This window comes from Halichoeres trimaculatus, unplaced genomic scaffold (genome assembly GCF_033239565.1).
Source record: "Halichoeres trimaculatus isolate MK-OKI-2021-1 unplaced genomic scaffold, fHalTri1.1 fHalTri1_scaffold_7, whole genome shotgun sequence".
NCBI lineage: Eukaryota > Metazoa > Chordata > Actinopteri > Labriformes > Labridae > Halichoeres > Halichoeres trimaculatus.
In genome coordinates, this window is record NW_027437185.1 from 29,868,531 (window position 1) to 29,881,385 (window position 12,855).

The window sequence follows — 12,855 nt, forward strand, 5'->3', positions numbered from 1 at the left end:
ATGACTTTCTAATAACCACCCCTGGTTAAAAATGGATCCCTCCACAAATATCATCGGGCTTAGGATTGTTTATGAAATGTGTTTTTCAAATGATTCTGCCATGGTTTAGAATAAATACACAGAAAAGAGATGCATGGTTGTGCATACTTGCCACCACGACTTTGTTGACTCTTTTTCTGTAATTACTGCTGAAGCTAGTTCAAACACCCTTATCATCAACCAGCCTCTTTCACAAATGGAACTACTCTTTCCAGCCTCCCTTATGACTTTCATATGGACAAAGGAATCCCCCATTTAACAGACTTGCCATAAATAATATAACAGTCTCAATCAATACTTGCGGGCCTGGGAGTGGAATTACAGAGGGTCGACAAAAATGAGAGCAATGAAACAGGAGGGAGTTAAAACAAATAGGGTTTTGGCTGTAAGATATTTGGCAAAACAGCAACTACAGACAAATTCTGCAGATTGCTGCATAATCCAGTGCTTGAAGGCAATCTTCAGATCCAGCCCATAATGTTTCATTACTGCTCAAATGTATTCATGGGTATGGGCAAGTTGTCTGTCAAACAACCCTCCTCTTCTCCTCTTCACACCAACAATCCCACCCACTGTAAGTCCTTGCGCACACACATATGCATGAGCACATCCACACATTGGCACAAACACTTCTCCCTTCTCCCTCGCTTGAATTGATTTGTATACAATAAGGAGATATCACAATGAATGCCAGCACGTTGGTGACAGTTCTGGCAGAGAAAAGCTTGAACATGGCTTATTTCCCAGGGGAGCTAAATAGCTCTGCGTTGAGGAGCTACTTCATCAGCGGGGAGGTATATGATCACAAAGTTGGTGAGATCACAAGGGAGACTGCCGCCCCCTGCTTCATTACATCTCCTAAAAGACACAGGCACAGAAAAGCTTTCAACAAATAAGGAGGATAGCTGGGGAGACGGAGCACATCTGCGACCCCTGGGTCTAATTGAACATCTCTTTTTTATAAAACTGTGTAATGTTAGTCTGTGATCTGGTGTTAAAGTTAACTTTTACAGATATCAAATCTTTTTACAGTTGAATAAGAGTGGGTATTCACTTGGTAAATCGATGGCAAGAGCACTTAAAGGCTTGATGATCTGCTTCCCTTCTTGTTCAGTTGGTCTACAGTAAAACTCGGCATTCATGGTGCCCTCTCATACCAGGTACAGATTAATGAAGAACAAAAAGTGATGTGAAAAATTTAGAAAATCAATTGAGGAACAGCTTTTTAAAAGGAATTTAGTTTATTTAGAGGTGTCTGCAGGTTAATGTTTTATACTTTTTAAAGTGGACTGTTGGATTAATGGGTGAACTGCACACCTCATACTTTGATGTGCACTCATTGTCAATAAGAATAATCAGGCACAAATAATTCACTGACATATTAAAGGCTATTCAGTATTTATGAAATCAGGTCAAGTGTATTTTATCATGCCTGTGGCAAAAGTCATACTGTTTCTTATGAGGTAGAAAAAGTGAACTGGGATGACTGTCTTTGATTTGACAGAGTTCGACAAAACAACCAGTTCTGTTCCATGTTGTTTCAAATGTTGGTTTAGAATATTTGGAAGTAGTTATCTGTTTGCAAGCCAAGCAGAATGACTCAGTGTTCTTAGGTTTTTCATATTGTGGTGGTATGTTCTGCATTTTTGTTTGTATTTGAATTTATGTTATTAAGGAAATCTGCTTGTCAAAGATTCTGCAATAGATAAGGGATGAGCATTTTAAGCAAAAGAACTATTCAATGATCACTGCTAGCTATCTGGGGATACTACAGTTTCCCATTCCCTCTTCAGACAAAAAGATTTAGAGATCAAAACAGTAATGTATTGAGTTAAAGCACTTTTCTAAATACTCACAGAGTTATGTTGTTCAACACTACTTAATGATTGGGCAAAGTTGCCATTGGCTAGTTCAGGGTATATGCTGAAATCCTAAGGTTAATTTCAATACATTTTTAAGACTTTCTTTATAAACCTTCCAAAAAGTTTAAGACCTCATCACGACTTTAAGCTGTTGTTAGCAACCCCTCTTTAACAGCTGTAGTTTGCATTTTAACAGAAATTTTATCCAGTAGTGTCACGAGTGCAACCGAGCAAAAATATTAGTCGCACTCTTCAAAATTTTTGGTTGCACTCTGGAGCCCTGCAGATGGACTGTTTCAATCAATCAATCAGTCTTCTGTGGCGGAAACTTGGAACTGTCTGTCTGGCGTGTCAGGTTAGTTTGTAACAGTTGCAAGGAGGACAATAAATATTCATAGATACTTTTGGAGTCAAAGCTTGGATACCAATAAAATTTAATAACTCATAAAATCCCTATTAGGACTCTTTAATAATTTTTAAGACCCCACAGACACCCTATAGCTAGATATGGATATGATCTACATGTATTTTCTAGTTTTACCTTGCAAAGTTAAAAAGGTGAATGTAAACTTCCTCTAAGTCGCATACAAACATAAAACATTGAGAGTTTTTTTTTTTGTCAAACCATCACTATTTGTTTAACCTCGAGCAAGGGTGCCCAACCAGTCAGAGACCAAGAGCCACAAAAATGACCGTGGTACTACGGAGAGCCACATCACACACGGGGTCTTACAAAAACACTTCCTCTCATGCATAAACGGAATAACATAAAATGAAAATCACTACATTTCCAATTTTCAAAGCGAGGTTTACTGTGTTTGTCAGTGTGTTTAAATTAGAGAAGAGAAACTGAAACTTAAGTATCAATGTGTACACCCAAACATTGATCAACACTGATCCCAACATTGCCACCAATATATCAATAATTTTGATATTTCACACCGCAACTCGTAACTATATAATTTTTTTATAACTGGATAAAGGGCCGCACACCGAAAGGCAAAGAGCCACATGCGACCCACGAGCCGCAGGTTGGCCACCCCTGACCTAGAGCCTCACTAACAGACCCAGTGGTTTTAATTGAACCGATCGGACAAGAAATCTTTATTGTTTTCTCTTTGCATCACAATTTGACCACAAGTAAGACAAAGTGTGTTGGATCAGGACAACAACACATATTGGTGATTGTCCACTGTTGTCCAATGAACTTTATTATTTAAATGGAAAAAAAGAGTAGATCACAGACTGGGCTTTGAATCTTTACTTTCTCACAAATAAAAATGTGTTATTTTCTTAACATTGGTGACCAGTCTTCCTGCTACTTGTGTACTTTTTTTAAGACGTTGTTAAAAAACGAGGATTTCTGAAAGCCACACTCCAACTATGTTATCCACAGTATTATTTATTCTAGCCCTGTGAAAAGAGAGAACTTTTCAAAGAACTTTATTACAGACAGGATTCATAGCCTTAGGGTATGATTTTATCATGAGACATCATTGACAGTTGATGTCAAAAAATGGCATCCAGTGAATTCTTAATGCTGACTCCTAATCAAAAATGTCTGAGCTGTTCTTCGATCAAGTCAGAGCTACATTTTAAAATCATTGCCCCTGTCATTTGGAAGTTGACTCACAAAATATTGACTTTTTTCAAATCTAATATGCCCTTTATATGTTGTTAGATGTTTTAATTAAATATAACTGTGACACTTGGGAGGAAGAGAATTTTTTTTGTCCCTAAGTAACTCACCGTCCACATCAGGCAGTACCCCTTAAAAATGTGGATAAAACAATGCAGGGGAAAGTCAGACAAAAGTGTTAAAACTACAGGAAATGTGTGTGAGTCTGTGTGTGAGCTACACTGGGACACAAAGAGTGAGTAATGAATAAAAAATTGAATTTCTCAACTGTGCATGCTTGCAAGTGTTTGACTGCAGCAGGCTGGGAGTATGATTGTGCATACTGTGTGTTCTCTCGGGGCGATTCAGTAGTCACCAGGAAATTATACTCACCACAATGCCAAACTGCTCCGACTCCACCAGCTCCTCATATTCACCCTTTAGTTCCGCCAGCGCACTCAGCTCTTTCTGCTCTGGCAGGTTCTTTATCAGGTTCTACAAACGAGAGAGCGCACACAAACACAGACACACACACAGAAGACAAACACACAGACACACACAAACAGAAACAGAGCTGGTGTTAATGCAAATCTAATTTTCTGTCGATGTCAGGATAAAAATCACCTCAGAGACAAGACAGACAAGGGGGCTCACACAGAGAGGAGACAATACAGTTCATGTGAGCAAGAGTGCTGTGTGTTCCTCCTCTTCACGTGTGTGTTTTCTCTTCCTTACTTCTACAGTATGTTCTCAACACAGTTTATCTCTTTGAGACAGAAAAATCGAAGTCATATTTTGCCGAACACTAACAACTGCCTTCACTGACTGTATTGAACTGTGTCGTTTGTCTGTCTCTCTGTTAGTGAACAACATAACTCAAGAAGCAACATTCCAAATGGGATAAGGAGGGAGCGGTTGAATTTTGGAGGTGATCTAGATCACCATTGGGATCAGTGATTTTTTTTTTTTTTAGGATTCTTTTTTTATGATTGTCAGACAGGGCTTTTTTCACCACATGTGTATATGACTCCACGATAAATAGTCCGATTGCTTTGCAAAACAATACAAGACAAGGTCACCATAATTTCTGACAGATGTAAAAGTACAATCCAGATCCTGGCAATATTCTGGATACTAAGATCCGGAATATGAAATATGTACTGGGTCATCATAATTGTCAACACTGTCAGGTAACAAATTATCGTACAAACCTGCAACTAACACCAAATTGTAGCAGACATTCTGCTGAAAGGGAGTATCACATTAAAGTAGGACTAAAGTTGCGTGACAATCACAATATGCTTGGTGGAGGTCTGTGCTCTCTGATTGCTTTTCCAGTTAATTTGTATTTTGATTTTTATGCCATTACCCATATCTGTTGACATAAAAAGGGTAGACTTTATGGTGTGTGTTGCAGCCAGTCCATTTGGGAGTTCCTGTTTTTCACTTTAGAGAAGCTGTTTTGTTGTACATCTTTTTTACAGCCCAACAGGAGAACCAGAAACGACAAAGAAAGCATGTCATAGCTCACATAACTTCATTAGACTTCATTAGATTCTCATAGGAACACATATAGGTTAGCAGTTTGCCTGGTAGGAAGATAAGCAGACAGAGTCACATAATCTCTGCTCATTGTTGGCTTTTTACTGTGACAGTGGTGGCCCTCAGCCAATTACCCAACGTGTCAAGGACCTTCAGATAACTGACCTTTGCATATAATACGAATCACCTTGCAGTTGTCTTAACAGTACACGCAATAGGATTGCAATTAATCGTCTTTTTTTCTGGTTGGATTTAATAGAAAAAAAATGTGTGGCTGGTGTTGAGGTTGGAGATTAAGATGGAGATGAGGGCAATAATGGGAGGGGCTGTGTTTTGTGTAAATGTTAATTGTTTGTGTGAAGGTCAGCCAAGTTAATAAAATTGACCACAGCGACTTTTCCATCTTTTTCTCAGAGGAGAAGAAGAAGAAGAGGTGCCCTTTTCCACTTTCTTCACAAAGCTTCTTTCCTCATTAGCTCTCCAAATGTATTCAGCGGGAGCAGACTGGCGTAGAGTCATGTGGACAAACTACACGGAGGAAACACTGATACTCAGCCACTGGCATTCTGACCAACACAGAAACCTACAACGAGGATCCCGGCCAGCATCTTCTGCCCTCTAATGATGACATCCCTGTCCTTCCCTTGGGGACTTCAGCGGAATAGAAAGTAAGCCATTGACCACGCCTGGCTTTGCTGTTTTTGGAAAGAGCCATTATATCAAATGTTGCTTACTTTTGCTGAAGCTCCAATTAGGGTGTGCAGCAAGGAATGGTGCCATGATAATGAAGCTTTTTCATCACATCAGCAGAAGAGAAGGGGATTGTTGATGATATAAGAATCATTTGTGTAATTGGATTCATGAGAAAGGGTTTCTGGTGGAGTTAAATGATGACTGTGCACATGGTTTTTCTTGTTTGTCCCCTCTCAATTTAAAGTAATAAATATTGAGTAAACTACATTCAACACAAGACACACATGGCTTTTCAAAAATAAACTCTGTCTTATGCTGCTTGTGCACTCTATGACTCCTTCTTGAAAATCTAACAACACACAAAATCTAAAAACAATCAATCAAGCAATCCTGACCCCTTTACAGAAGCATTATTTTGTCTATACTTTTCTTGTTAAGACATAAAGGTCAGCTGACAATTTAAATAAGTATGCAGCCAATTGGTCTGGCTGTTGTGAAATTCCACCAATTTAATCTGCTTAGCAAAGATAAAAAAAAGTAAGCTTTAGTAGTTAAATTGTTAATTATTAAATCATAAAATGCAACATTTAAAAGCAAAAAAAAAAGAAAAATGAAAGCACATAAATCACATTTTCAAAAACGGATTAAGAGAAGCAAAAACATTGAACTATTTCTCCTCAACTGAAGACAATAAAGAAATCAAACTCTAGATGTTGTACCATGACCCTGGATGTATTGTATAATCATGTAGCATAATGTATTGCACCATTTAAACTAATATCATTGCTGATAAATTATTCCATTGTCCACTCGGTGTGCTTCTCGAGTAAAGTTAACAAAGGGGTTTTGTTTTTCTCTCCACAGTTAATATTTTGCATCTTTTTCCAAGTTGAGTTGTTTGGCTTGGCTCAGAAAAGAAAAAAAAATAAATACAGAGAGTCCTTGCCAGTGTCTTTTTGGTAAATGTTTTTCAGATTATTTCCCGTATTGTTTGTCCCTCTCTCTACTATCCTAACTACAGCTCTTAACAGTAGCTGGGAACACAAGAATGCAGAATTTCAGTCACATACGCAAGGCCAACACTCGTCATTGGATCGACTGTTTTCAAAGCGCAAGTTTTAGTAAAAACATTTTCAGGTTTAGAAAGAATCTGAGCTCTACATTCAAATACTTTTGAAAACATGGCACAGTTGACTAAATAACACAGAATGAAAAAAAGAAAAAAAAATCCACCTTGAGCTTGTCATTTTATTCATCTGTCATCTTGTTAATTATTAGAAACCCCACAGAGCCCAATTGACACAAAGGCTGCACCATATGTGAGGCAATGTGGGAGACTTTGTGATGATGCTGGGCCAGACTCCTCACCGCAGGCCACCAGACACACACAGCAGTCAGGAGAGATTACTGGAAGTATGCTCACAACACCACACATTCATTTACAGAGCGGGAGGAGGATGGAGGAGCTATGTACTTGTACTTGTGTTAAAGCATAAGAATCCCCCAAATATCTGCAAGAAAATGTGATTTTTCTCTCCTCACTTGGAACTAGAAACTTACTAGTTCAATGGAAGGCAAAGTTATAAAAAGGGCAATGACCTGGGGTGTAAAGTTAGGATTATTTGGACCGTTCCATTTTGGCTCTGGACTTAAGGTACTGTGCAGATGCCAAATGCTTTCAGAATAATACGGTAAATAAATGAACCAGAAAAGCACTCTAGAGAGCGCAGACCTCCACTAAGCATAGTGTGATTGTCACGCAACACTTAAGTTTTAGTCCTACTTTAGTGTGATACTCCCTTTCAGCAGACTGTCTGCTACAATTTGGAGTTAGTGGTAGGTTTGTACCATAATTTGTTACGTGACAGCGTTAAAAATAATGATGGCGCAACAGTACGTATTTCATGTTTTGGATCTTAGTATCCAGAATATCGCCAGGATCTGAATCGTAATAACTACTGATAAATGTAAAAGTACGATCCAGATCCTGGTGACCTTGTCTTGTATTGTTTTGCAAAGCAATCCAACCATTTATTGTGGAGTTACATACACATATGGGGAAAACAGCCCTATCTCAGAGTGATAATGAATCATTAAAACAATTCTGGATCCAGATAGTGATTCAGATAACCTCCAAAATTTAATCACTTCTTCCTTATCCCATTTTGAATGTTTCCTGAAAATTTTAACAAGATCTGTTTGTTAGTTTTTGAGTTTTGTTGTTCACAGACAAACAGACAAACTCTCCCAAAACAATTACCTCCTTGGCGGAGGTAGTAAATGAATAAATAAATAGATAAGTAAAGAAAGAAAGAAAGAAAGAAAAAGAAAGAAAGAAAGAAAGAGTACAACTGATCTAAGTGATGGACAGAGAGATTGGAACACATCACACTAAGCATGATTAGCCCCTCATGGCAGCCACAACACATGAGAAGCAAGAGTTTGAGGATCTCCTGTTTGGGCCCTCTTCAGTTTCCAAGTGAAAAGTATCAAAGACAAAAACAAGTAAATATGCCAAAAGTAGTGAGCCAACAGTGTTGTGTTTCTGTCAACACACTTAACTTGTTAGCACATCTAAAACACCACCACACACATCTGACTATCTGCAGTGTGAATCAAGTCCCTTTTGGTATTCAAACAGGGTTTTGCTGGTAATTCTGAGCAGTTCAGCAGCCATAACAAATGCCATTAGGCTTTTATTTTGCATAAGATCTATGACAGCACTTAGTTGTCGAGAACACAGGATTTAAACACATTATGAAGATGATACACCCCTCCTCTTTAATACAGAAATAAAGTCACACCAGCCTGTTAGAAAACAAAAGAACGCTAATTTCATGCGCACATTTTCAAGGTTTGTGCTGTGGCCCTCATGTCTGATGAATGAGCATCACAAGGCACTTTTTTTTATAATATCTTTTTTGCAATGATTAATAAAACAAGAGACCTGAGTCTACATGTGAAATGTGACTGTGAGTGTATAACTGTCATACTGTTTTCCATTTCTTTATTTCCGTCTTTCTTTACTTGGATCCCTGCTAACACAAGCATAAGCAGTGGCTATTCTTCTTGGGGTCTAACACACATCATACATGTTTGAAGGTGCATACCAAATGTGAATCATGAGTCCAAATGTTATGACTAAATGCATTATTAGAAACAGTATGCTTTCCGCTCTGAGACTGACTACTTTTCCTCGACTGTGAGTATTTTTCTGTTATTTTATAACTGAGACCAGGGTCTTTGTATTTCATTGGCCCCAACATGTCATTCCACATCTACATTTATTATTCCTACGCTGTAGCAGTTCAAAAGCTTTTCAAAGTTCCAGTAGCGTATATTTTTATGCAAATGCTTTTCTTTCTTTCTTTTTTTCTCTTTTTTTGGGCTCACAAGTACTGCTGTATTTTTGAAAATCCTCAATGTGATCATTAAATATGTGTTTCAACTGTCAATCAACCACAAGCTAAGTCTGACAAATCTGAATCAATTAATGCTTGGCAGAGACAACGAGGGCCCAATAACACGTACAGAAGCACTATGTAAGTGAATGCTAAATGCATGGCTGCCTGTCACAATGTGCAACGTTTCAATTTGAAGGATATCCATGGAAAGGAAACACTTATCCCAGGTTGTGTTTCTGTTATTTAACAGATCAGAAAATACTGTCAACAATTGTTAGTGCTGTCACTCATCACATGACTTTTCAACTTATTAACAGGCTGTGTTTAACACTTAAATTGTGAAACTGGATAAATATAATGTAAGGTTCCATATTATGCAAAAATTACTTTAAGTCTTTTAGTGAAATTTGTGGGTCTTTGGCTTTCCTCCCAGCCCACAAAATGTGATATTTAATGACAAAACCTGAACTTAGTAGTGCTTGTGAATGTAAAATCCTGACCTAAAATGAGCTGTTTGGATTTTGGGGATTTGCTGGCGTCAGCCATTCCCTTTTTTGACCAATCAGGAGCAAGTCGGACCTGATTGGTCTCCCTGCCCATTCCCCTCCCTGCTGCTGCTCCACTGCCATCACTGCTTTGTTTTTGGCTGTAAACAGCGACGTAGTTTTATGCACAAGCTTCCCATCTCGGAAGAAGACAAGTCTAAGTGTCTAGAGTTCATTTATCAAGGAAATGTGCCAGCTACACTTAGTAAAACTGTGCATGTGTGTGCTAGTCACTTCACGGCGGACTGCTTTTCCAACTTTGGACAGTACAACAGAGGACTAGTGAAAAGACTGGTCCTGAATCCAGGCGCATTACCAACCATCCACCAACAAACCTCGAACCTTGGAAATGTGAGTATTTTAAATGCTTTGTGCTGTGGAGCAGATGTAAGAGCTTTTCCTCAGCGTCCCCCCTGTCTGCATGTTAGCTTCAGGATGCTAACTGTAGCTGCAGTTAGCCTGTCGTTTTAGCCTGTAATGCTACAGTAAACAAACTTCACTGTTTTCTAAACATTGTGCACTCCGAGCTCGTGGCGCTGCTCTCAGTGACGCGGAGGAGCGGGACGGTATCAGCGGTGGCTCATTTACATATTAAGGCAGCGCCCACTAAATCAGATCATTCGAACAGAGGGGCTATGAGAGCCTGGAAACAATGCTGCTGTGCTTGATTTATTGGCTTTTTGGACCAAAACATGTTACTACCATTTCATGAAGACATGAATGATCCATATTCAACTGCAGAAAAGGAGCAGAATATGGGACCTTATATAACTCAAGTTAGTGTACTCCATTACTGCCCACCACTAACTACAGGAAACAGTCATGGTTAAAAATTATAGATTACTGTATTGGAAGGGAGTGATTCATTCAGCAAGAACATCCAGAAAGCATCTGCTTTTTGGTCAAGGTGAGGGCACTGTGAACATAGCAGTGTCTCTTAAATTGCTTCATAACACACAAACCCAATATTAAAAAAAAGCCAGTAAATACTGGCTTTAAGCTTCATAGCCTAAAAACACCTGAACACCTCAAAAGCTGGGAGCTCAAGTGAGGTAAGAGTTTAGTGTAAAGTCATATGAGATACACGTAACGGTACTCTTAACATTTGTAGAGAATGACAGTATCTGTAGGGCTTTCACCTCCATACTTTGATCTCTACTGCTGTCAGCTAGCTCTCAGTGATTCAAGTTCACAGTTTTACAGCACCGATCCCCCATGAAAAGTTAATACAGTTTAAAACGGAAGATCTGGCAGGTACTAGACATACAAATAACTGTAGAGCTACATGTGTGCTGTTAAATCAGCAGGGGATAACGTAGTGTAAGGTGGAACGACTCAAGCTTGGATATCCAAGGTATGATGCATTGAAAGCGATGATTTATTTAGAAACACGTAAAGATACAGTGTGGAAAGAGGAAAGATGTCAGACAAGCTGATGATACTCACTTTTGAAGTTGGGAGAGTTTATGAAATGTGCCACACCCACTTTATGACACCAACATTGTGAGGCAAATTCCCAACAGTAATGTTAAAATGATAAAGAAAACCCAAAACCATAGACAGGGACACGGTAATCGATACAGCTTTCCTCAGAGCAATAAAGTCTTTATTAAACTGGGTTAAATAAAGGAGGAGAGGGGGAGAATAACCCGACGTCTGAAAGATTATCTGAGTAAACTGTGTTCCTCTCTACTAGGCCTATGGGAGGGCTACAACAAAGACAGACGAGGAGCTGTGCCTGCCATGTGCTTGACAGATGTGATTTTCTCCCTTTTAATTGATTTTCTCCTCAATTTTGGGAGAAAGAGGAACATGTGGAGGGTTTTTTTCTTTTCTTTTCTTTTTTTTTTTTTGTTGTTTGTGTGTGTGAGTGTGTGTATGTGTGTGCTATGAAGAGCAACGTGGGACTGCCATCTCCCTGCCATGACACCTCAGCAGGTGCCCTACCTGGCTCATAGTGAATCAGTGAAGGCTTCAGTTTGAATCAATAACAAAAATGAGAGAGAGACTGCTCAACATTCTGCAAGGCTTACTTTCCAAAAGCAGCACTTGACAGCTCCAAAAAAGACATAATGTTGAATTTTGAGAAAGGGTTTCATTTTCCAGCAGAGCCTTAGAGTCGAAAAGGAAAGAAAAAGTAACTTTGCAAAACAGTTTGTGGGTGTTGATGGCACCTATCTCCAAAAAAGGTCACTATCACAGAAATTGAGAAAGACTATGTGGAACTAGGGAGAGAGAAATGGAGCACAGAACCATGTAAATTAACTACTCATTACATCTTTAAACTCCACACAAATGAGCTTTAAAATCAAATTGGTTTCATTTAAATTACGGTGTAAAACATCTAGAGTTATAATACGTGTTTAAGCTGAGAAAATGTTGCTTAAGTTACTCTAAGCAGATGTTTTCTCTCACACTTGACCTCAGTTATAAGAGGGAAAACTTACAACAACACAGGCTGACAATAAACAGCACATCTTGTTGCAGAGGTAAACACGTGAAACAATGAACATCCGTCATACAGCCTGTCGTAGTCTTACACAATCTACACCCTGCCAAACCACACAAACACCTCAAATCGCACTATGAGAAAAGCTGCGGTGACAAGCTGACAGGCAACAAACTGAGTGTGACAGGTTCTAAAATCGTATTAAACTAAATGAGAAATGCAGTCTGAGAGAAGGACACAAACAGAGAGAGACGGGGGAGAAAAGGTGGAGAGAGATACCGAGGAGGGGGAGGGATTAATTCCAGGGTTGGGGCTGGAAAACCTGACAGACTTACTGTGACATTAAATGTGTCTGTTAGAAGGAAATATGGAGGAATCCTTAAGTGTGCACACCTGAGCACTTACATTCAGCGTGATGGGTGTGAAGCAGGATTAAGAGGGATATTAACAAGGCAAATAGAGGGCTCACATAGAGAGAGGGAACAGATAAGCAGAGGGGGGGAGTTTGGTTTGATGGAGATGAACACAAAGAAGGGAAACAAAGACGGAAGAAAAAAAAAAAAGAGATAGCTGAAATTCTTCAAAATTCGAGAGCAAATCCAGGCAAAACTGAACCTGAAGAGATAAATCAGTTTGTAAAAGAGGTGAATCAATAAATATGATCCCAAAAATAAAAGAATAGTATTGATAACACGTTAAGAAA

At 38.9% G+C, this 12,855-nt stretch overlaps 1 protein-coding gene across 8 annotated transcripts in view; it reads right to left on the reverse strand.

Annotated features, from left to right (window-relative positions):
* Window positions 1–12,855, reverse strand: part of diaph2 (diaphanous-related formin 2) — a 483,641-nt gene that overhangs the window by 188,269 nt on the left and 282,517 nt on the right. For all 8 annotated transcript variants that reach the window (XM_074674141.1, XM_074674142.1, XM_074674143.1 and 5 more), the window contains one exon: window positions 3,913–4,014. In XM_074674141.1, coding sequence (XP_074530242.1) covers window positions 3,913–4,014 — 102 coding nt within the window. The remainder of the gene's footprint in view (window positions 1–3,912; window positions 4,015–12,855) is intronic.